Genomic DNA, 25,822 nt, shown 5'->3' on the forward strand with positions numbered 1-25,822 from the left:
TTGTTCCTAATAGAAAAATGTCACTAAGACTATGTCAGAATTACCAAAATTCCGACATCCAATAGCCGATGATTAATAAATCAATGTGCTCTAATGGTGTTGTGACGGAACATGCTCTTAATTTTGTTTTCGCCTGTGGCGATATTAATTGTTTTAGAGGGCCGTGTGCAGTTCCAATATGCACTTAAGTCCAGGTGGGCACTTTGTTACGTAATACTCTCTCTCTAATACACACCCAGTCCAGGTGTGGAGGCCATGTGGCCAGTAGTTACGTAATACCTCCGCTAGTTCGGTACGATCGGGGTATTGCTGGCGGACTAGGCGTCAGCAAGTCTGGCGATCTAAGAAAAATATGCCGGCTTGGTCGCTGTGGAAATATCACTTGATAGGAGGAGGAACGCGTTGTACCCCCTGGCAATATTCGGATTTTTATGATAAATAGCTAGGGTTTTAGAGATATCGGGGAGAAACATATCGGAAGGCTTCCAGGGAGCGCGTCCGTTTGGACTTGGTAATTATATATTATTTCTGCTCTTTGTATAACCTTGATGTGATTGTATGACTTTAAATATTTTAATACTGTATTAGACCAATATTATTTAGACGGTGCTGCCGGTAATCTGACGCAGTAAACTGTAGGCTCACTGTTCTAATATATATATAGCTTAACCAGTCATCCTAGAGGACTTAGGTAAACTGTAGGTTATTGTCTTTATTGTGATAGGTACCAGTATTAATTCTGTGTTACAAGGTTACTGAATGAGTAGTTAAGGGTTAATTAAAAATTAACCAGTTAGGAATAGTTGTAATTCCTTTATTAATTAAGTTCCCCTGGCAGCGTTTCTCAATTATCACACGTTACTGAATGAGTAGTAAGGGTTAATTAAAAATTAACCAGTTAGGAATAGAGTTGTAATTCCTTTATTAATTAAGTTCCCCTGGAAGCGTTTCTCAATTATCACACGTGTGGGTGTTGTGTCACGGTGAAGTGATTAACATATTGTGTAAACTAGACACCTAGAGATTAACTAATTAAGTGATCAGTTCTGGGTTGTTATTATTTAACTACTGCGGCAGTACATTTGTCAGCGTAGGTTAATACAGATTCCAAAGTGTATTGTTTTTGTTGTGTTTTCTAGTGAACTAAACGTGCTATAATAATATATACTTTATATAAGATCTCATCTCTGATCATACCTAGACGAGCCACGCGGGTTGAACTGCCCGTTACAGAGATATCTAATAGATATACAGTTGGGAGAGTTATTTGGATAATCGTGTTTCATTCAGTTACGGGTATTATAGGATCCTCGTGACAGGTGTCGTTAAAAACACACACATTATTTTATTTGCTAAATACAAACTAAGGTCCTACATGTAAATAAATTTATATTTATATAAAATAAAAAAAGTTTTTGTTTAACGACACATTTAAAACATATATTTATTCACCATCGGCTATTCGATGTTAAAAACATTTGATAATTCCGACAGAAAATCCCTTTTATTTTTTCTTTAGCAGCAGGGGATTTTTTTTTTTTATCACTTTCTCACTGACAGCATAGCACATACCACGGCCTTTTATAAACCAGACGTGGGGCACTGGTTAGAACGGGAAAGAATGGGTCTGTAGAAGACAAAAAGAAGCAGAATAGCAAAGCGGAGGGGCTCTATCTCCACCCCCCCCCCCCCCCCAATAATTCTGATTCAAAAATATTACCGATAGTAAATCATAAGGCAGAGATGAATTTTACTTGTAGAATGCAGTGTTTAAATTATTATGGGAAGCATACCCTTGGACCCCCTAGAAACTTTGCTTTGCGCCCTCGATAGCGGGTTTCCTCTCGAAGACTACAAGACAAAATTACCAAATGTTTGACATCCAACAACCGATGATTAATAAATCAAAGTGCTCTAGTGGTGTCGTTAATTTTTTTTTTTTTTTTTTATTAAAATAAAATTAAACAGAAACAAGACAAAACAATGAGAATTACTTTAATACTGTCATGAAATCAAGACATTGTTACCATTTACAATCACAAGCAAGAAATCGGGATGAGCACACCCTCCTCCATCCCCCCCCCCCACCAAAAAAACAACAACAAAAAAACAAAAAAAAGCTGAAAATAATGTTGTTTCCGTTGTCAAAATTTCAATCGTTAAACACGCTGTACAAAAATGTACAACTGACGTGAGATACTGGGTTTTAATTTACTCTCCTGTATATTCTGTATTCCCAATAACGAGTAAATATTGTTTCTCCTACACCCACCCCGGTCTTTGATACATTCGCCGAGTGTTCGGACGATGCGATTTACCATAGTTTGACACCCAGTGGCCGATGTGTTTTTCGTGCTGGGATGTCGTTAAACATTCATTCATTCGGACGATGCGCCCAAGATAGACGTGCTTGAACCTTCAGCGGTCAAATAGTTGATTACTCCTACTTTTCCTTTCACGCAAGTGCTACGCCAAGTATTACAAACTTTATTCGAAAACAAGGTTGACGTAGTCATTCTAAATTATTTTCAGTACATACACTATACAGCTGCAGTCAGAAAATTGCAAGAATTACAACACTATTCAAGGGAGTTAACTCCGTGGTCCTTTTATTACTCTTTTTATTAAAAAAAGGAACTTAAATGCACCTTTATTGGAAAACAAAAGACACGTAATGCACAATTCGTAAATTTAGCTTGCTATGCGCCAGAGCAAAACATTTAGCACAATGATCACAATTCAGTGGCATCATGGTTAAGCCATCGGACATAAAGCTGGTAGGTACAGGGTTCGCAGCCCGGTACCGGCTCTCACCCTCTTCTCTCTCACTAACAACTAACCCACTGTCCTGGACAGACAACCTAGATAGCTGAGGTGTGTGCCCAGGACAGTGTGCTAGAACCTTAATTGGATATAAGCACAAAAATCAGTTGGTATGAAAAATGAAAATGAAATTCGTAAATTTGGCTCGCTATGCACTTTGGTCTGTGCTTATAAAACCTTTAGAGTGCAGACTCGATCTCAAATGAAGGAAGGAAATGTTTTATTTAACGACGCACTCAACACTTTTTATTTACGGTTTTATGGCGTATATGACATTATTGTCTCAAGAGTCTATTAAGAGTCTCAAGACTATTAGTCTCGAGTCTAGACTCTAAAGGTTTTATAAGCGCCAGGCCTTATCGTACAGACTTTCATTAACTGTTCAGCTTGTCTTTAGTTTGCCCTCAGCAATCCACTGTTGTTTCTTGTTCTGCTTTAGAGTGGACAGGAAGTTCTCGTACTCGTCTAACGTCGCTTTGCTTCTTTCCACTCCTCCGACTACAACATTTTTCTCCCCTTGAACTTCACTAGATTTAAAATCAGACTTGCCGATAGTACTTGTGGCAAGGCTTTTCATTTTCTTTGGCTGTGAGGATGATGGACGTGGTGATGGTGATGAGGAGGAGGAGGAGGAGGAAGAAGAGGATCTCCTTTTGCCCTTTACTGCTCGACCAGAACTATCTCTTCTACTGGACTCACTTCCATGGACTCTTCCTCCGCTGGATGATACAAAAACATTCCTTCCATAGCTGATGTGTTCATTGAAGCATTTTATAGGTTTTTTACTGTTATCAGTACTACTAGGACTCTTAAATGTGGATCCACTTTGTGTTCTCTCTTTAGACCTACTAGAACTCCTGTCCTTAGATCCACTACGACCTTTGTTGTTAGATCTACTATAGCTCCTTTCTTTGGATCTACTATGAGCCCTGTTTTTAGATCTATTGTGACTCCTATGTCTGGATCTACTCCGAGTTCTCGGTTTGCTGTAACTTCCATCATGACCGCTCTCTCTTGACCTGCTCTGACTGCTATACTTCGATGCACTTCGTTCTCCATCTTTAGATCTTTTTGTTCCTTCAGAATGCCGTCTGCTTTGATTCTCACGACTTCTGCTTCTGACATCAATTTCTTCTTTGTGAACTCTCTCACCAGCTCCTTCATCTGAGCTATAATCATCAGCATACCTGTCTCTGAAATCCATTCTCTGCCTGTATCCACTTTTGGCATCCTTTATCTCGTCTTTACCCACAAACTGCTTTCCACTTCTGTAGTCAAATGGCTTCTTTGCACTTTGGATTAAATCGGGGAGATTGCTCTTTCTGTTTTCATCAAGGTGGATTCTGTGTTTCTGACCTGCGATATATCTCGATTCACTGTCTGCTTCTGGACTCTTACTTTTCGGTTTGTCAGCAGACTCTTTACTTCTTCTAGTAAAAGCCTGCCGATTTTTGATATCTCTGGCAGGAGATGATGACGATTCTGAGTCAGATGATGAACTCGAGGAAGAACTGGAGCTGCTGCTGCTGGATGATGAACTACTACTACTGGAGCTGGAGGATTTGGAATGCTTCATACCATCTTTGCATCCCACTCTCGAATCTGTAGCTTTCCTTCTATTCTGGTATAAATCCTTTTCTCTGTCAAGGGCTTTCTCAGGACGAACTTCAACTTGGATATTGTCCCAAGCTTTATTTCCAGAACGCTTCGTCCATGAGATTTGTTCTTGAGCATGTGCAGCATCAACAGGAGAATCCCACTTAGAAGGGACTGTGAATGAAGGCCTCAGAGGCAAAACCAGCTCTGGATAACTCTCATGTGGATCCGACTGACTGCTTTTTGCAGACTTGTTATCCACATGATCTAGATTCATACGGCACGTTGAGGTGCCATCATCAACTCTTTCTCTTAGTGCTCGATTAAACGTACGTTGTACAGTCTGAACATCATATTTTTGATGGATAGCCATTACGGACTGACTAAGATCATCCAGCTCCCTCTTTGACACTTTCGCTGTACTTTCCACGGGTAATAATCTGAAACGACGTGGTTCACTCCATTCACCTCTCCTCTGCTGAGAACCTAGTCTTTCATCATCTTCTCCCATTGTATCCGTGTGCAAAATCCGAGAATCAGGTGACTCACTTTTGTCAGTCTTTCTAAGATCTTGAACCCTGCCTTTTTGTGGACCTGGACTCTCTCTACACCTATCGCTTTCTTTTACAGTACGTGGACTGTTTTGATATTTGTCCTTTCTTTCATGTGTTCCCCTTTCAGAATGAGGGCCGTCTCTATATTTGTAACTTTTGCATCTTTCCCTCTCAGAATGTGGACTCTCTCTGTATCTGTACCTTCCATCATGCCTGTCCTTTTCAGAATCTGGACTGGCTCTGTGTCTACCACATTCTTCATGTCTACCCTGTTCAGAATTGGAACTCTCTCCAACTGTATAGCTTCCGATTTTTCTTAGCCTTTCAGAATTTGAATCATCTCTGTAGCTACCTGCATCAGCATAGCTACTAAAGTCGTAATTCTTTTTCTGTATATCCTGCTCATACCTCCTGTCTTTTCCATGAAATGGACTATCAACTGCAAATATTTTTCTTCCATTTCTTTCGAACTGACTGTGTTTAGACTTCTCAGGACTTTTGCTTCCATAAGAGTCACGGTGGTCACTACGTTTTGATTCTATCTGCAGGATTCCAGAATAATTTTCCCCGATAGGCGAGTCATCAGGGTTTTTCCTTTTTGGCAATTCTGATAGAGACTTATTTGTATTGTGCATTGTGTATTTCCACTGATGCTTAGAAGATTCGGGTGACTTGGCGTTTCTTTCAGACACCTCTCGTGTGCTTTCTCCTGTGTGCCATGAAGTGTCTTCGACATGTGATCTTGGTGGGGACTGGTTCACGGAATCACGACGCCAGTCTCTTTCCCTCAGACGAGACTGCGGCGAGCTATTCACATCATACTTAGACAACCACTTCTCCTCCAGATTCTGCTCTTCCTTCACATTCAAATCTCCATACAGATATTCGTCTACATCGAATGGACTCTTACTCTTACTGAGGCGAGATTCATCATTTTTCCTACCAACATCAAAATCAGAAGATTTTCTTGATGACATCCTTTCACTTTTGGGCGATGAACTTGGCAACCTTTTACCACGGTCTGGGGAATTGACGTTCCGTTCAAGAAATGGAATATGCTGCCTCTGAGTTCGTCTATCGTCATCTTTTTCATACCAGTGCTCATAGCTGGGTGCCAGAGATTTTTTTCTTGTTTTTTCTACATAGTAATCATCTTCATCTTTTCCTTGCAGTTTTCTTGAATATTTATCACCTTCTTTTTTTCCTCTCTGTTTTTCAGAATAATCATCCCCCTCTCTTCTTCTTGGTTTTTCTGATGATACATCTTCGTTCCTTCGCCGCTGTTCTGCATCATGATCTACGTCGTCTCTCCTGTGTGCTCTGGGTGCCTCAATGTTCCAGTGGTGTTCTTTCATTCTGTCCTTTCTGTGACTGATTCTGTCATCCAAGCCGTGTGACAGCCTGTCGGGACTCTGGTGACGGCGTTTGTACGGTGGAGAGACGGAATCTGGAGAACGTTTTCGTTTCTGACTGCCACGACTGAAAATTTAAAAAACAAAAACGTTAATCATTTTAACAACAGTTAGAAATTATCAAGTTTTATTATCTTTTTTCTCTCTTTTTTTAAAAAATAATCAACCAAGTTTTCAAGATACTTAACTTTTTTTTTTTTTTCATATAAATTTGATTTTGAGCTTCTACAAAAAACAGATTGATTTTTAATATTTGTTATCCATCACATTTTCCAGGACCTTTTTTTCAGGATATTCAAAGATTTTCTGCTATCATTACTAATATTAGTGTTTATTTGTGAATTAACCAACTTTCCTTGTTATTTTACTTTGGGGAGTGGGGTGGGGGGAAATAGGGTCATATTCCGTAATTACATTACCCATATGAACCCTGTGAAAACGTCTTTTATATGTGCAACATGGAAAAGAAAGGAATGTTTGCATAATACCACCTCAGCACATGTTTTAACCATGGCTATTTTAGTGTCCAGCATATGCTCAAAAGAAAGTTGGAGAGAGAAGAAACCTGCAATGGGAATGAAAAACATCTAAGTACCAAATGGGCAATCGATGCAATGCTCCATCAATGCACCTTAAACAAATGCTCTACCAAGTGAGTTAAGTCCTGCCCTACAAGTGCAGCATGGATTGATGATGAAAACATTACCTAGACTTCTGTGTTCTGTTAGGTGATGAACTTCTTTTCCTGGAGCTGTCCCTACATGCCGATTTCTTTGCCTTTAATCGGTGCTGAAAAAAATACAGAAAGGTATGTGTAATGGCACCATCAGAGCACATTGATTTATTAAGCATCGGCTATTGGATGTCAAATATTTCGTAATTAGGACAGTCGCCAGAGGATAAAATCAGAAATGCTTTTCAGTAAATTTTAATTACACACTCAATAAATGTTTATATGTCAAGATTAAGAACTACAAAGATAATTAGAAAGGAAACCTGCTGCTACCACTCCATGGGCTACCCTTTTCAATTAGCAGCAAGGGATCTTTTATATGAAGAATCCCAGACAAGATAGTACATACCAGTCTTTATTCCCACCAGTTGTGGTGCACTGGTCAAAATGAGTCTCCAAAGGAAAGCTACTACATTTTTCTAATTAATAACAAGGGATCTTTTATATGCATATTCCCACAGACAGGACAGCACATACCATGGCTTTAAAGCTATGATACAGCAGTCAAGGAGCACTGGCTGGGAAGGAAAAACCCCAATCTGAATCAGAGAATGGATCTAACAAGGAGCTACGATTCCACAACAAAAGCATGTCGGACGAGCGCTCTACCGACTGAGCTAGATTCCGCCCCTGGATTGACAAGAGAAAAAACCTGTTTTATAGCGAACGATTGTAAAGCTTCTTGAGCATCTGCTACACTTTTTCTTTAGTAGTAAGGGATCTCTTATCAGAATCAGAGAATGGATACAACAAGGTGCTTCGATTCCACTACGAAAGCATCTCAGGGAAGCACTCGACTGACCAAGCTAAAGAGTTTGTTTTGTTTAATGACACCACTAGAGCACATTGATTTATTAATCATCGGCTATTGGATGTCAAACATTTGGTAATTCTGACATACGGTCTTATAGAGGAAACCCGCTACATTTTTCCATCAGTAGCAAAAGATCTTTACATGCACCATACCACAGACAGGACAGTACATACCACAGCCTTTGATATACTAGTCGTGAAGAACTGGCTGGAAAGAGAAATAGCCTGATGGGCCCACCGACAGGGACTGACCACAAACCAACCATGCAACAAGTGAGTGCTTTACCACTGGGCTACATCCCGCCCCAGATTAATATAGAGATCCGTAACAAACCTGTTTGACAGTGAGTGATTCCAGAGCTTCTTTAGCGTCAGGTCTCTGCGGGGTGAGTAGGACCGCCTTTCTGTACATCTCCTCGGCGTCCTCCAGGTCGCCCGTCTCCTCGTCTCTAAACACATCAAGGAAAGGAATGTTTTGTTTACAGACACCTCAGCACATTATTCAGCAGCAGGACCCAACATGTAAAACTTAAAACCTCATTTGAAACAGAAACTTGGCAGAAACCCTGTGTACAAATAATTACAATAGATATTTCCCACACCAATTAATTCAAATAATCACTACTTGGAACATCACTATTAGAAACCCACATGTGAATCCACCCACAACATTCATAGCAGCAGTCAGACCTACAACAGCATGATGCTGTGTGACTGCCTTAAAGGATTATTTGTCTTTTTCAAGGCAGATCACCATAAACAAAATAGCAATGCAGTGTTTCTGCCAGAAAGAACGTTTTGGGTATGACCCTATGGGACTGAATACCACCACAATCAACTCTCCCAGAAAGAAAATGGGTTAGGGTTAAGAAAATTATACAGTAATGATAAAGAGTAATTACTTTTGTCAAAAGGTTAACTTTAAAAATAAAACAATCTTCAAAATGTTTTGGGTATGGCGCCATACCCATTTTACCCTCTGGCAGAAACACTGCAATGAAACCCTGCCAGTTTATTGAAACTATAGTTTATATGCTTCTATTTTGATATATCACAGGGAGACTTAACACCCACCGAGTTATTTGTACAGTAATAAAAATCTGTCACACCCATGTGAATAAAGCTATTCTCATGACCGGAAGTACTCACACTTTTCCTTTGACCACCAGCGTCTCATACAGATATTTTCTGGCATTCACATGTCGAGAATTCACCAACAGAGCTTCTTCAAAATCTTCAATGGCTCGTGAGTAACTCTCGTTGTTGGCGTATCTGATAAAATGATATATGCCTTTCTATAAAATCCACTACCCAAGGAATCGGTGATTTAAAAAATGTATTAGCGACAATTAAAACTTTACTTTAAGTTAATACAATTTTAAAAAAAATAAATAAAAAATTGGATGTCACCTAAAGAGAGAGATATAGCTTAAAAACACTAGCATTGGGGGATGGGGGTGGGGTAGGGGACAGGATATTCATATTTTTAAAATAGACTTAACTGCAACATTTGACACACAAAAATTCACTAGCCATCAGGCATGGCAATAGTAGTTATTTACTAGCCCGACATTGAATATCACTAGCCATGGGAGTGGGGCTACCATAATCTAGAAGCCCTGGTAACTTACAGTGCTCCTCTGGCCACCAACGCTTCAACGTTCTTCTCATCTATCTGAAGAGCCTTGTTGAGATGCTGCATAGCCTCCAGTTGTCTCCCTTTCTTGAACATTAACACTCCCTGAGCAACACTGAACAAATGAGAAGGAAACTCTGTTTAACATCGACCTCAGTGGTGTCGTGATTAAGCGAGTAGTGAGTTTTAACGACTCAAGTGGGTTGGTATAAGACCACTACATCATCTTCTCTCTCACTAACAAATCAACTCACTGTCCTGAACAGACAGCCCAGATAGCTATGGTGACTTCCCGTCAAAAAAATATTACGGTCATTTCAACACTTCATTGAGACAGAGTGTTAAAATAAAGCTTGTTTTGTTTAATGACACCACTAGAGCACACTGATTAATTCATTATCAGCTAATTTATGTCAAATATTTGGTAATTTAGAGGAAACTTGCTACATTGATCTATCCATTAGCAGCAACAAGGAATCTTTTATATGCATTTTTCCACTCCTCCCACTTTTTCAATTCTAGATTAGGACCTAATAAATCAATGTTCTATAGTGGTGTTGCTACACAAAACAAACTTTAACTTTTTAATTACATAATTATTCAAGGGAGTTAATTTACAGTCATTTTTTCCTTTGAGCCAAAAAGCAATTGCAATGAAGGATTTTCAATAAATTTTAGAAACTTTTACTGCAAATGAGTATTTCACTACAACTTGGCAAAACATTTGTTTTCCTGGTTTTAAATTTACTTTATTATAAAGTTAACCTTTAACCAACTTAACAGTGCATGAATGTTAATTACCTGCTGTGGGCCATTTTCTGTGATTGCCATTTCCGAAGATTCTCAGCATATTCTTTCTCAGGGACATGCAGACTAAAACATAAAGTGAAACGTGGGTTTTTTTTTTACATATAAATAAACAAAATACATGATACAAGTTGAGGTTTATTAATTAAACCTCAAAACATATAGGTCCATAACACAGTGCATCACTACTCACAGGCACTAAACTTGCCAGCAAAACGAGCTGAGTTATTAACAGTAGTGAAAAGTCGAAGTCGAAGTCGTCATAATATTCTGGACCTAATCCAATTTGAAAAACTAACTCGCACTACAGATGTCAAGATCCCGACTTGTTTATTGTCATAGCTCACTTGGCACCATGTCATAGGAACGTCGGACAGTGTTTTCACTTTGGTGTCAGACTGTACATCGACGCATGTCGCGCCGTTTGATGCAACCAGTCAAGCATTGTTAAACCTTGGCCACATTCATTTCAGTACTGCCAGAAAATACTAATTATTACTTAAACTCAATGCACACTATCAACTACTTAATAATGTCATCATGGCTGTTAACAAAAGTAAAATGTTGTGACTGAAATTTCAAGGTACAGGGCATTGCCCTGGTTGGGGGTTTAGATGGCGGATGTCAGTGCCATGATTATATCACCATTCAAAATGGTAGTGTTTTACATGACAATTGTAGTCCACTTTAAACATGTATTTCTCCCAACCCAAACCCTGTTACTTTTTTTTTATTGGCCAAAAACATTAATTTGATGGGTCCTGCAGTGAACCTATATTAATAAAAATAGTCCTATTAGGCCGGGGTGTTCTTTCACAAGCTACGGACATGTTTTTAAAAGTTTGCATTATTACTTGATATTATTTATTTAGGCTTGACCGCCAGCTAATGGACAGCAAATCAAATATTCAAATACATTTACATCGGGTCGCCGTAGTCTTATTGCAAATTAATTATGGTCGTTAAAAATTGGGGTAAAAGCCAATGTCTGATACTGCATTACGCTAACATTGAATAGTCCTCTGTTGATCTTTGTGTCCATTTAACAATACGTAACGCAAAATCTTGCAGTTTTAATACCCCTCTCGCTCGTGTAACATTTTGTGACCATGTCATATTTTACTTTGGGGTCTTTAGTAATACATATATGTTAAAATAAAACGGCAATGACTGGTTGCATACTTTATTAACATTACGTTGCACAATAACACACACACACCCCCCCCCCCCAATTACATTTTATCACTATTATTCAATCGTAAATAATAAAGAAGTAACATACCGCTGGTCGGTAAATGTTAATTTTTCACCTTAAGCGAGCACTCAACCGACTGAGCTAACTCCCGCCCCCTAGTTATAAAGATATTATTACCTGTGTAATCCGCGCATCAACGACGACTCTTCTTTCAACGAGTGGAGGTGTACGAGGAATGAAACGTTTCCCGAATTGTTGAAGCCGGCGATGGAGTGCAGTAACTCTTCAAACGCCAGACCTCGCACATGCAGAGTTCTCCTGTAACACAAACACAGAGGAAAAGGAAAGTTTTGGGTTGTTTTTTTAAAGACTCAGAATATTGGTTAATCATAGCTGCTGTTTTAAAGTTTCTTTTCATTAACGACACCACTAGACCACATTGATTTATTAATCATCAGCTATTGGAGGACAAACATTTGGTAATTTTGACATTTAGTCTTAGAAAGGAAACCTACTACATTTTTCCATTAGCAGCAAGGGATCTTTTATAATACTATCCTACAGACAGGATAGCACATACCACGGCCTTTGATATACCAGTCGTGGTGCACTGGCTAGGATGAGAAACAGACCAATGGGCTCACCGACATGGATCGATCCTAAACCGATGCGCATCAAGCCAATAGAAAAATGTAGTGGGAGAGCACACACTATATTATCTGGCATACCAGTAATGGGGGAATGATTAACACAGGACCAGTACCAATAAGTCCCTCTCGAGGACAATGAATGTCATGACTTAATACAAAATTCAGCTAAGTGTTTTACAATTCAGCTATATTCAGCATCTATCAGACGAAACTGTGACCTAATTCTCACAACAATCAAGGAAAACCAATATTCAATTATATTAATGAAATTCATTTGGCTGTAAAGTGATGTTTCTCTGAAAAAGGTCCACTGGTGGATTCAACAGCATGATAGGAAGTCCTTTAATGGGGTTTTTTTGTGTGTGTAGACAGAGAATATCTTCTACTGTAACAAAAAACAATATATTAAAACTGAAAAGAAAACCCTCCAAAACCCCAAGTCTTTTCACCTTGAATATACATGCACAAATTCCTGTCCCTATTAAATAAAAATAAACTTACTTGTAATAAACAGGAAAGTCATCTTCACTAATAAGCCCCTAAAACAATAAGCATAAATGTTAAAATAAGTCAATGGCTCTGACAATGGTTAATTTTCTTAAAATACAACCTCATTGAAGGACACATGGGAAGTAAATCATATTTGATATATATTTGGATTGTACCATTTCATTCATATAATGTACATTATTCTACATAACTATAATTATAATTATAATAATTATTATTTGCAGTAGTACTTTAATATTTGTTTTATGACAAATAAAATTATTTTATTTGTTATTATGTCTATTTGAACACAAAAAATTTAATCTGTGAAATCATTTTACCTTTCTTCGCAATGAAGTCATTTTAATAACTGACATCACTACAATGAAAATACATCAAGTCTACTGGGCAAATGTGTAACCAACAATAGCATTATTTTGTCAAGGGAGGTCACTGACAGTGAAATAATCATGTCTTCCATAAAAATATCAACTTTTCAGCATTACTTCCTCTAGTGACTGAGAGCACAATGTTATAAATATAAATACATATAGTATAGACTTATACACATAAGATGTTAAACATCTCATACTTATTGATGATGGCTAACTTTAGTTTAACAAACATGAGGCACACAATGTCATGTGAAAATTGGAAGTTGCTCAACTGGCATAAAAATGGAACAATCTTGCATATAAAATTGAAGCCAAAATAAAAACAAACTTTGGCATGTAGACATCTGTAGTATTATTACATTTCTGTCTGACAAGCTTTATACATACACTAAATTTAACTCGACCTACACACAAAGAATACTGTGCAATTACCGTTGAATTCACTGCTTTCAGTCATGTAAAACTGAGCAGTGGTGGATCCAGAAAATCCATTTAGGGGGGCCATCAATGACATGAGGCGGAATGCCAAGGGAACTTTGGGGGAGGTTTGGTGAGGGATCGTAAAAAAAATTTAAATTAATATATAATAAAATTATAACTCACAAAATGTAAGGGGGCCCCGAGCCCCTGGCCCCTCCCCCCCCTTTAGATCCGCCTCTGCTGAGGTGTGAAGTCTGATCATTCTGTAAATAAATTTATTTGCTTACCAGTTTGGGCACAACGGCATCCTCCGACGAGAAGATTTTGTCCTGCAGGGAAATAATAATTCTTTTCGTTTCTTGATTCACATTAAGTACAGCAGCTGAAATAAGACAGTTATATTAGTGACTACACCAACAACAAATGTTAAATACTGGCAGATAATGTACACCAGGAATATACATTTTGATGGCATTGAGGAGCTTTACCAATGATAGTTATTTTTATTCAGCCGCACAAAACTGCCATCAGTGATGCCCCCAACCTAAGTTTTTTATGCTCAATGACACTACTAAAGCACACTGATTTATTAATCATCGGTTATTGGATGTCAATCATATGGTAATTTTGACAGTCATAGAGGAAACCCGCTAAATTTGAAAGATTAGTAGCAAGGGATCTTTTATATGCACCATCTCACTAACAGGACAGCACATACCACAGCCTTTGATATACCAGTTGAGGTGCACTGGCTGGAACGAAAAATAGTCCAATGGTCCCACTGACAGGGATCAATCCCACACCGACCGTGCATCAAGCAAGCGATTTACCACTGGGCTACGTCCCGTCCCGTGCCCCCAAACTATGCCAATTTATATCTCAATGACTGTAGAAGCCGCCAGTGGCTGTGTTAAGTTAGTCCTGTAGTTCTCTTTGGTTAGCCCAGTACTGGACTAATAAAACATAAAATGTTATATAGTTATTAAACATTAAGCTGTTTAAGCCTGGACACAAAGGTTTTCCAAATGATTTTATATACAATATATAAATTTAAAAAAAATGTATAAAGCAAAGAAAAACAGGTTCTAAATCGATTCTTACCCCGAACAATGTCTTTCACGTGGTAGCCGTTAATTGCGCTCTCGCCTGGTATAAGTCTTGGAAGTTCCTTAACAGGACAAAATGCCTGGGAACAAATTAAAACAGTAATATTATAAATATTTTACGAGTCACTGTTGTATCAAGACTGGTTATAACTGTTACAATGAACAGATGTAACTGGTATTTTAAAAATTGGCAAACCATGCCAGTATGATTCTGCTAGAAAGCAAAAGCATTTTAACTAAAATATTACAAATCAGGGCTGTACCTACACTAGCCTAAAATAATTGGAGGAGATTTGAGGGTGGGAGGGGGGGTTGACAAAAACAACACTTTTAAGAAGAATTCCGTGGAGTTATGCACTGTGATAAACTGGAAAGCAAGTTTCATTGACGAAGAACTTAAACATTTGTGAAAAAGTGATCTAAACACAAACCTTTAACATTAAAGTTGACGCACTTGCTGTCATCAACAAAGTAATACCTATATTTCGCCTTTTTACTTCGTAAAAACGAGACAAAAAGGGGCATTTAACAACATTTCTGGTAGTTTCTGAAAACTGTATTAAATATAACTATTGTAAAATCATTTATTTTCGAGGGGTGTAATTTTCGCGCTAAAAGAAATTAGCCATGTTCGTGGAATTAATATTTCGCACATCCCTGATTAAACCAAAAAAATTAAAAATTAACAATCCAAAAACAATCGTTTGATCGTGTAGGCTTTCTACCAGATCAAACGATTAGGGTTTCACAGGTAAAGGGCCTCTTTAAGATTAAATAAATGGCTGCTTGTGTTTAGTCGTTATATATAGAAGCGTAGATCGTTTGTAAATCACTACCATCCAAAATGTCTTTACTCTCGTGGTTAAAAAATTCACCCCAACCTAAAATGCCCGGCTTGCCAAATCCACGTGAAAGCAAGACTGAAAACGAGGCAGAAACGATAGTCGCAGCAAACACGTCAGTCGACAAGCTGACGTCAGAAGAAAATCCAAAAAAGAGAAAGCGTGGTGAATATCAAAATTATGATGAAAACGTACGGGCAAAAATAGCTGTCTATGCTATTGAAAATGGAGTCATGAAGAACGTTTTCAACTGAACTGAACAAAAAACTCTCCGAGTCAACCGTAAGAAGCATGAAAAAGGCTTTCTTAAAAGAGCAGACGTGCACAGGTGCTATGCCACGTCAACTGGTTAAAGCACAGCGAGGGCAACGACCAAAGTTAGGAGATAAAGAAGAAGAAGTAAAACTCTGGATTAAAAAGACATGATTGGCAGGAGTAATAAATGTTAGAATGGTTTTGGCGGCAGCAGATGGAATTCTACAGAAAAGACACAAATCCATGTTAAAAGAATTCGGAGGTGACGTAGAGTTAACTGTTCCTTGGGCTAGATCATTGCTGCGTCGGATGGGGTTTGTTAAACGTAAAGGGACAAAAGACGTGAAAAAACTCCCTTGTGATTTCGAGGAGATTAAGAAGGTGTTTCTTAAACGTGTGTCCGATGCCGTGAGTAAAAATTCTATTCCTGACAAGTTGATAATCAACTGGGACCAGACTGGAGTTTCACTCATTCCCAGGGCGATTGGACAATGGAACAACGAGGTGCAAAACAGGTGACGATATCGGGCATCGACGACAAACGTCAAATTACGGCTTTGCTAGCAATCACTAAGAGTGGAGAGATGTTACCACCACAGGTAATCTATACGGGGAAAACAGACCGGTGCCATCCAAATATAAACTTTCCTGACGATTGGGACGTTACTCACACAGAAACACATTGGAGTAACGAATCGAGCATGCTCCACTTTATTGAGAACGTCATTGACCCATATGTGACCTCGACCCGAAAAGAACTTGGCCTGCCACGTGATCAAAAAGCCTCGTGTCTTTTTGACGTTTACAAAGCTCACAGAACGGAGAAAATAAGCGAACTGTTAACAAATAAAAACATTTTGATTGTGTACATTCCTGCTTGTTGTACGGATCAGCTTCAGCCATTGGATTTAAGTGTCAACAGAATTTTCAAAGATGAATTGAAACGGTGCTTTCATGTGTGGTACGCAAGTGAAGTTGGAAAAAATTTGGATGAAAACGAGGAAGAGTCTGAAAATGAGGACAGTGTTAAAAGTGTGAATGTTGACATAAAAACCAGCATTGTTAAACCAATTCATGCACAGTGGCTAATTGAAGTGTGTGAGATTGTGTCAAAGAAAAAGAATCTGATAATGAATGGTTTTCGCAAAGCCGGCATTCTTGCTGATTGACATAAAGTGACTAACAATAGATCGGCAAGTTTTACCAACTTCATTCTTACGTAAGAACTTTAAATACCTACTAGTAAGCAGTGTTTAATTCCTTTTCCCATGTATGTTGTTCCTCAATCACTGTATTACATGCATCGTTTGTTTTGTAATAAATTAATTGAAAATGATTTTGTTTTGTTTATTTTGTTACACACCATATATAGCTGTGTCCACATCTGTGTTCTTTTGAACGTTTGGGAATTGTACATTTCTATAATCAGGTCGTCTAGTAACAATTTGGTGATCAAATTAGAATAGATTAATTTTTCACGGGGTTGTAAATTTCGCGCTAAATGTTTTTGCGCGAAAATTAAGTACCCGCGAAAATAAATGATTTTACAGTATTAAAAAATTTTATGTCAAATTTTACAGATGGTATGACAGTGATTACCGTTATTTTGATATCGTGAATAGCCCGCGCCTTGTTGTCATCGAGACACAGGAGCTGAACAACGAGTCCGCTCTCCATGAGAGACGTCACCACGCCAATCACCACGTCACGCTTCTCCAGACTCTGAAATACACAAGTAAAACCACAATCACATATATGAAAGACAAACTTTACATTATTTCAAAAAAAAAAAAAAAAAAAAATATGTAATAAAATATGTATAATATTATGGGCCGAATTTATGAAGCCTGTGGTTTTTAAACACTTATAAGTGTAAAAGCATATAAAATTAGATGTAGTTACATACGTGTAAGTGAAAAACAGGTTTTGTAAATTCAGCCTTAAATGTCCAAATGTATAATTTTATGGGTCGAATTTATGAAACCTGTGGTTTTTAAACACATGGATATAAAAGCATATGAAAATACATGTAGCTACATTCTTGCAAGTCAAAAACAGGCTTTGTAAATTTGGCTCTAAATTGCCAAATGTATAATTTTATGGGTATGTGGTTTTTAAACATACTTTGGTGTAAAAGCATATATAAAAAAAGAAGTTTGTTTTGTTTAATGACACCACTAGAGCACATTGATTTATTAATCATCGGCTATTGGATGTCAAACACATGGTAATTCTGGCATACAGTCTTAGAGCGGAAACCTGCTACATTTTTCCATTAGTAGCAAGGGATCTTTTATATGCACCATCCCACAGACAGAACAGCACATACTACAGCCATTGATATACCAGTCATGGTGAACTGGCTGGAACAAGAAATAGCCCATGGCCCACAGACAGGTATGGATCCTACACCGACCATGCGTCAAGCGAGTGCTCTACCACTGGGCTATATCTCACCCCTCATATACATGTATGACTGACAAAATTTACATTATTTCGAAAAAAAATATATGAAATAAAATATGTACAGTTTTATGGGCCAAATTTATAAAGGCTGTGTTTTTTAAACACATATGGATGTAAAAGCATATAAAAATACATGCAGTTACATTCGTGTAAGTCAAAAACAGGTTTTGTAAATTCGGCCCTAAATGTCCAAATGTTTCTGTGACAAGTTCAACAAGTTCGATCGCACCCAACCAACATATACGAAAATATTTTCTCACACTGAAGAAATGCTCTTTACAGATGTCGGGATCCACTCCCATAAATGATTCCAAGGCCGGCATGATGGCATATTTGTCTGAAAATAAAAAAGTAATCGAAAGCTGAATAACCAAGATACTACAATGTAAATGCTGATAAATGAACTTGGTTAAATGTAAACATGACAAGAGTACATGCGTTTATATGTACTATATCTTTTTCTAGGACTTATCCTTCTGTAGGTATGTTTTCGTGACACACATTTATGCCTAGCAGGGTACCAAACTAAGTCTATGAATTATAAAAGGATTTTGATGACCCGTGCATGAACCCTGTTTAGGAACCTTACTATTTCATGGGTTGTTTTTTAGGTAAATTTTTGTTTGATATGCACATGTTCACCCCAACACAGGATGTTCATCTTTGAAGTAGGAGGCTGGTCACCAAAAATAGGCGGAGCCATGTTTAGCTCCTCCCATAAAAATATAATTAATATGCTATGAAGTCTGAATATTTTACCAAGTTTAAGAGAGTTGGGTAATTGTTAATGCACATGTAAAACATAATAAACAAGGACCAACTACATTAACAATGTTACTTAATATCAAATATAAAAATATATATATAGTGATTCCCTAGAAATTAGCCTGGCATGGTAAACCAAACACTTTTGGGGCATTTTCACCATTTTCGGGGCACTTGTTTTTCATTAAAAATACAATTTTCTTTAATTAAAACAAACATTAATGTAATTTATGTGCTTACTTTAATAAATGAATGGCAAAAGATATAAAAGGCATATTTTATTAATTAATAATACCTTTTTGGGTGTTTTATAAAGGCAATTTTTGAATAAATTACTGAAAAAGGCTTCTTTAATCTCAGGGCAGCATAGTGCTGATTAAGGCAAGATGGTGTTAGACTATTGAGGCATGGTGCTACACCATGCTAAAACAAGCTAGGGAAAACACCAATATATAATATATATATGCAATGAAATCCCTAAAAACCAGACCATTAGTAAACCTGAATTCCCTCAAAATCTAGACTTTTTAAAATATTAGTCCAGACCAGAACCTCTTTATACAGGACACCCCTATAAACCAGACCTTTTACTTGGTATCCTGGGTGTCCGGTTTAGATGGGTTTTACTGTACCTTCAAAATCTGCCGAGTCAGCTTCAGCATGGACATCATCGTCAACAGGCTGGTAGAGAATGTCAGCCTTCTTGCTGATGAAGTGAACGACTCGATTGAGAAAATCATCATCTCTAAAAGATATAGCACAACAATGACCTGTATGTCAGGGTATAGGAAACTGATGTCATTATGTTCATTACACCTGAAAAATACTATAACTACATATGTGCCTTTTCTTGCTTACAATTGGGGCAGGACGTAGCCCAGTGGTAAAGTGTTCGCTCGATACACGGTCGGTCTGGGATCGATCCCCGTCGGTGGGCCCATTGGGCTATTTCTCGTTCCATCCAGTGCACCACAACTGGTATATCAAAGGCCGTGGTATGTACTACCCTGTCTGTGGGATGCTGCATATAAAAGATGCCTTGCTGCTAATCGAAAATAGTAGCCCATGAAGTGGTGACAGCAGGTTTCCTCTCTCAATATCTGTGTGGTCCTTAACAATATGTCTGATGCCATATAACCGTAAATAAAATGTGTTGAGTGCATCGTTAAATCAAACATTTCTTTCTCTTTTTTTTGCTTACAATTATACGCCTCACTGCACTCAAGATATAGTCAAATACACATCCTTTTTTCTCTCACCAATCGTATTCTAATGAAACTTAGTTAAAGTTTGTTTTGTTTAACAACACCACTAGAACACATTGACTTATTAATCATCGGCTATTGGATGTCAAACATTTGGTAATTCAGAGGAAACCCACTATATTTTTTCCAAATGCAGCAAGGGATCTTTTATATGCACTTTCCCACAGACAGGAAAGCACATACCACGGCCTGTGGTGCACTGGTTGGAACAGGGGGAAAAAACCAATCAGTTGAATGGATTCATCAAGGTGGTTCGATCGGGCAACGCAAGCACTTCATGCGAGCACTCAACCGACTGAGCTAAATCCCACCCCAATACAACAATTACATGTATGTCAGGCAATCACGAACAGATGTCACCATGTTCATTATGCATTATATTTCTACGGTGTTAAATTGCACACCAATAAATAATTTTTACATGTCATTTAAAACAATTTTAAAAATAAATTCTGTAAATAAATACTACAGCTGCCACTACCGCCATCTACTTTTCATGCTTACAAAAATTATTATACACCTCACTGCAATCAGAAGATATTTTTTGTTGGGTGGAACAAACAAAGAATCTTGTTAGGACTAAAATAAAACGTCAGGACAATCCCTTTAACAAATCAACTATCAGGGCTACCTCTGGGTGATCAGAAAACATTTTTTTGCCAAATTATCTTAAAAATGCAAAACCTAGAGCTATTCTCCAACAAAATATAAATTATAACACAACATTTTTCGCCAAATTATCTTAAAAATGTAAAACCTCCAACAAAATATAAATTATAACACAACATTTTTTCGCCAAATTATCTTTAAAATGCAAAACCTAGAGCTATTCTCCAACAAAATATAAATTATAACACAACATTTTTTGCCAAATTATCTTAAAAATGCAAAACCTAGAGCTATTCTCCAACAAAATATAAATTATAACACAACATTTTTTGCCAAATTATCTTAAAAATGCAAAACCTAGAGCTATTCTCCAACAAAATATAAATTATAACACAACATTTTTCGCCAAATTATCTTAAAAATGTAAAACCTCCAACAAAATATAAATTATAACACAACATTTTTTCGCCAAATTATCTTTAAAATGCAAAACCTAGAGCTATTCTCCAACAAAATATAAATTATAACACAACATTTTTTGCCAAATTATCTTAAAAATGCAAAACCTAGAGCTATTCTCCAACAAAATATAAATTATAACACAACATTTTTTGCCAAATTATCTTAAAAATGCAAAACCTAGAGCTATTCTCCAACAAAATATAAATTATAACACAATTTTTTTTCGCCAAATTAAAATAAAATTCGGCAACTGTAGTCAAAATCTGCAACTGGGCGAATTTAGGGAGTGGCAGAGCTAGCATTGACTATAGACTGCTTGTCAACTCGCTGTTTCATGTACAAATTCACTGTACTCACTCTATCTCTGGAGACCTGTGAAATATGCGGTGTTTCTCGATGTCGGATGGCAAAGTACTGATAAGTTGTTCCCGAATCTCCGTCTTCAGGTTCTGAACCAAACTGGGACCATGAAACTGTATGGCCTGGCTAATCAGCTGCAAATCCATGGCCGGCGTCTTCCAATCGTGTCAGCTGCAACAAAGATTTTTCATCTCATCCAATCAGTGCAACTGTAACAAATGTATTAATACAGTGAAATCTCTCAAGACCGAACCCTCTGTAAACCGGAATTCCCTCAAAACCGGACATTTCACAGAGTCCCTTTTTAAAAACCAGAACAGAACTCGACCTCTGTAAACCAGATCCCTCTTAAAACCGGACATTTATCTTGGTCCCAAGTGTGTCCAGTTTACAGGGGTTTCACTGTAATATATATTTCAGATCAAACTACTATGAACACATCTATATATTGTATTATTTTACCTTAATTTTTGGTTTATGATATTAGAGGTCTGTCACATTCGACTGTGCATGTATGAGTAGTGGAGCAACCCGTGGACACTAACTGAGGCTCGCATAATACAATTTGTATTCCTAATAACTGATATTGCCGATACCGAAACACACTCTGGTAATAACCTCTATATATGTTTTAAAACTTCGTAAGAATCAAACATTTCAAATGAACTTGTATGTGTCTCATATAAATGATAGTGAAAAGTACATGTAAATACAAGAAGAAAAAAAAAAAAAAAAAAAAAAAAATATATATATATTTTAAAACTTCGTAAATACCAGATATTTCAAATGAAGTTGTATGTGTCGGATATAAATGATAGTGAAAAGTAAATAAAACAAATAAATAAATATAATAAAAATAATAAATAAATAAATAATAATTTGTAGATAGACATACATGTAACACTGATTAGTACTTATATGACTGTCTTTTTTAATGAAATGACAAGTGAAAAATAGAACTGTGAAAAAGGTCTATGTTAGGCCGTGATTTTGTTGGTTTTTCAGGGGGAAAGGGAGACAGATTTTATCAAATATTAAATACGGATACATGTGAAGAATTAAACATCTCCAGAAATCTGTGTGAATATAACTAATTCTAATTGTTAAAAGTAGCAAATACATTCCAATTAATGTCATTTTATTGTTACAGTATGAATCTTTTAATTTTGTGTTGTTAAAAGCCTTGACAGGTAGCTCCAGAGAGTTTGTCTAAGTTAATGTTTCACTGCTTTTGGTCTTAAAACCATTCCAATGTAAACTTTAGTAGACCATTTTTCGCAGCCATTATATCATCTGATAAGAAATATGTACGTTAGTCGCCAGAGATTCACATCTCCTATGACGCTTCTCACAATGCTCATGACAACTGTCAATTATGCCACCCAAGTTATAATTAGCCTGGATACAGTCTAATTCGGCAAGGGACATTACTCTTCATGCAGATGCGCAATAGGAATACGAAATATCTCTATTTTTCATGCTAATGTTCAGTAATACAATCAAATCTGTCTTCAATGGCCATCCATGAAAGTGATAAAAAGTTACTTTTTTAGGTGGACACTCAATAGAGGTTGCTACAATAATGTTCTAGTTAAATACGTAGGTGCCGACGGGTTTCTTCCTGTAGTGCGTTTATTAGTAATGAACAGGCCAAATATTTGTTAACAGCGAAACCTAAAATGATAAATGTATTCAATGTCAAAGAGGGTTATTGTTGTATGAATAAGAGCGGGAATCTTAATTTGTGTACATGGTGGTAGGCAGTCATTCCGTGTTTTCGCTGTACAGTTACAATATCTTAGTGCAGGGCGCCCTCTATTTAGCAAATTTAAAATGGCGGCAATTTTTTTTATGTTGTCGTTGGAAGATTTATTTTGTTAATAATGATGCAAGTACTTCAATCAGGATTTCGCGAGTACGGTAGGTTGTACATTCATCTTTTGTGTGTCCATTTGTTACACTATTTCGGTTGAGAAACAGTTGAAACATGGTGCCACAAGTTTTGAATTCCAGCTATATATAGGGTATGTAACAATATTCGGACGTAGAAAGAACCACACTTTCTACGTCCTTTTGGACTAATCATATCTTTGACGGCAGAGAGCATGCCCTGTGCACTATGATCATCACTGATCTGATGATCATAACCGTTCAAACATTTGTCTAGCTCTCAAATCCCCCACCACCCCCCAGAAAGATTTCCACCCGCACCTCCCTCTTTGGGGTATTGGATTAGCGATATCAAGTGGACATTGTATTAAACACTACAAACCATGTAGTGATATGGTCTGGATTCGAACTCCAGACCATCAGGACTGTAGCTGAGCACTGTATCCACTCGGCCATGCAGTGGATCAACAAGTGAGACTGCATTTTAATACTTATAAATCTCATAGGGTATATTTTGACGTAATAAACCGAGCATCTACGGAATAAAACGAACCTTTAGTCCCATAATGCCTCATTGTGTCTTCTGTGCTATATTTCTACCAAAAGCACCAACAAAAGCACCCTTGTGGAGGAGATTTTACACAGAATAGTTAAAATGTTTAATTTTTCAAAGGCAAAATATAGTGATACTGGATTACAAAATATAAAAATTATGTTGCTTTTATAGAACAAAATGTTTTAAAAGGTATTGTATCGTACCGTCATACAATTTCGATCGACATGTTTTCGATACTTTGTTTGTAACTGCATGTATCGCGAGATTATGCGAGATATTACGTCACTATCAGCCTAAACATAAACAACGAAGTGTCTTTTACTTCACAATATTAAAAATGCTTCAAGTCAAGCTGCCAACTTTATGTTTTAATTATAATACCATAAATAGTGTGCATGTTATCAGTTTTTCGTAATACAATATTTTGGTACTAATGAACTGCCTCACATAGCGAAATCCAGGTATCACAAATCCCTGCAAAGTTATTGTCAGCAACACCGACAACTGACCTGCCAAAGTTCGACAATATACCACGTGATCATTACACTGAACAATAAAATTTATGGAAGGCTGGTTGGGTTACCTCTTATGTCATTCACAGCAAAGATCATTTCGGTAATTTCTGGTGGGGGCATATTTACATGTGCATTTACTACAAATAAAGGTGGTTTGGTTGAATTAGATTTTTTTTAAATATATAGTTTTGTATCTCTGTCAGAGTACTTACGGTGACAGTCTGAATTTAGGTGTTGTTGATATGTATAACAAGAGGATTAGACATTAGCCTATGACGAAAACATAATGTAAATATGTTTTAAGTGAACACTGTCTATTGGTCTGAAGATTATTCAATATTTTTTACAACTTACAAACATTATATGATTTTATTTTCAAAAGAAGATTTTGATATAAATTATTGCATGGAGTATAGACCCTTCACTGCCATAAAAAGGACAAAAATAGACAGCCAATGAAACTATCGAAAACATATGTCATATGACGTTTGTGAAAATATAGCAGAAACACCTGTACGACTTAGCAGCTAGTGTTTTGGGAGGAAAATTTGGTGTTCATGGGAAATTATTACTGTTTTTCACAATAAACTAATGTGACTTGAGAAAGGTAAAGTAGTATTGCATGTACGAAGTATTGTTTTTATTATATTTTAATTTTTTGCTTATGGTATGGAAAACATATGACGCCAGGATATATATTATAACTAACCCTAACCTTACACTAATTCTAACAAATATTGTTGGGGGTGGGGGTGGGGGGGGGGGGGGTGCGAACGGATATTTTACCCGAGCGCATGTGTACCTTGCGCTCGAGGTTCATCTTGATACCTAGCCCGAGTACTCCGACTGTAAGAGAGCTAGACGGACATTTGGACATAAACACGCTCTCATTACAGTCAGAGACCAACCTATGTCTTTTTTTGGCAATTCCTGACTACCAAACAGTAGGCAACGAGTCCCGCTCTAATACCACAACAATCCTATGTTTGACGTCAAATACCTTTACATCAATCATTTTCGAGTTAAGTGATACAAAAAAATCCACATATTAATCACTAATACACTTACTACAGAAAGAAACCCGACAGCACCCACATTCAGCTACGCTTCGTGACACTCCGTCGCAACAATTGCAAAGCTCAGCGATCTATTTCGAGACGTAGACCACGTGATCGCGCACTGGGCGATTCCGCCTTGTGCAGCAGTTA

At 37.3% G+C, this 25,822-nt stretch overlaps 1 protein-coding gene across 1 annotated transcript in view; it reads right to left on the reverse strand.

Moving 5' to 3' along the window:
* Positions 1-1,979: 1,979 nt before the first annotated feature.
* The window catches only part of LOC121372638 (serine/arginine repetitive matrix protein 2-like), a 24,672-nt gene continuing 829 nt past the window's right edge, over positions 1,980-25,822 (reverse strand). The window contains exons 2-15 of the mRNA XM_041499082.1: positions 21,651-21,824; positions 19,590-19,702; positions 18,453-18,529; positions 17,326-17,448; positions 14,625-14,709; positions 13,811-13,905; positions 12,721-12,758; positions 11,747-11,887; positions 10,369-10,440; positions 9,563-9,682; positions 9,081-9,203; positions 8,266-8,380; positions 7,092-7,174; positions 1,980-6,452 (exon numbers count right to left, since the gene is read on the reverse strand). Of these exons, the coding sequence (XP_041355016.1) occupies positions 3,206-6,452; positions 7,092-7,174; positions 8,266-8,380; positions 9,081-9,203; positions 9,563-9,682; positions 10,369-10,440; positions 11,747-11,887; positions 12,721-12,758; positions 13,811-13,905; positions 14,625-14,709; positions 17,326-17,448; positions 18,453-18,529; positions 19,590-19,702; positions 21,651-21,799 (4,581 nt within the window). The 5' untranslated portion in view covers positions 21,800-21,824 and the 3' untranslated portion in view covers positions 1,980-3,205. The remainder of the gene's footprint in view (positions 6,453-7,091; positions 7,175-8,265; positions 8,381-9,080; positions 9,204-9,562; positions 9,683-10,368; positions 10,441-11,746; positions 11,888-12,720; positions 12,759-13,810; positions 13,906-14,624; positions 14,710-17,325; positions 17,449-18,452; positions 18,530-19,589; positions 19,703-21,650; positions 21,825-25,822) is intronic.

This window comes from Gigantopelta aegis, chromosome 1 (genome assembly GCF_016097555.1).
Source record: "Gigantopelta aegis isolate Gae_Host chromosome 1, Gae_host_genome, whole genome shotgun sequence".
Classification (NCBI taxonomy): Eukaryota; Metazoa; Mollusca; class Gastropoda; order Neomphalida; family Peltospiridae; genus Gigantopelta; species Gigantopelta aegis.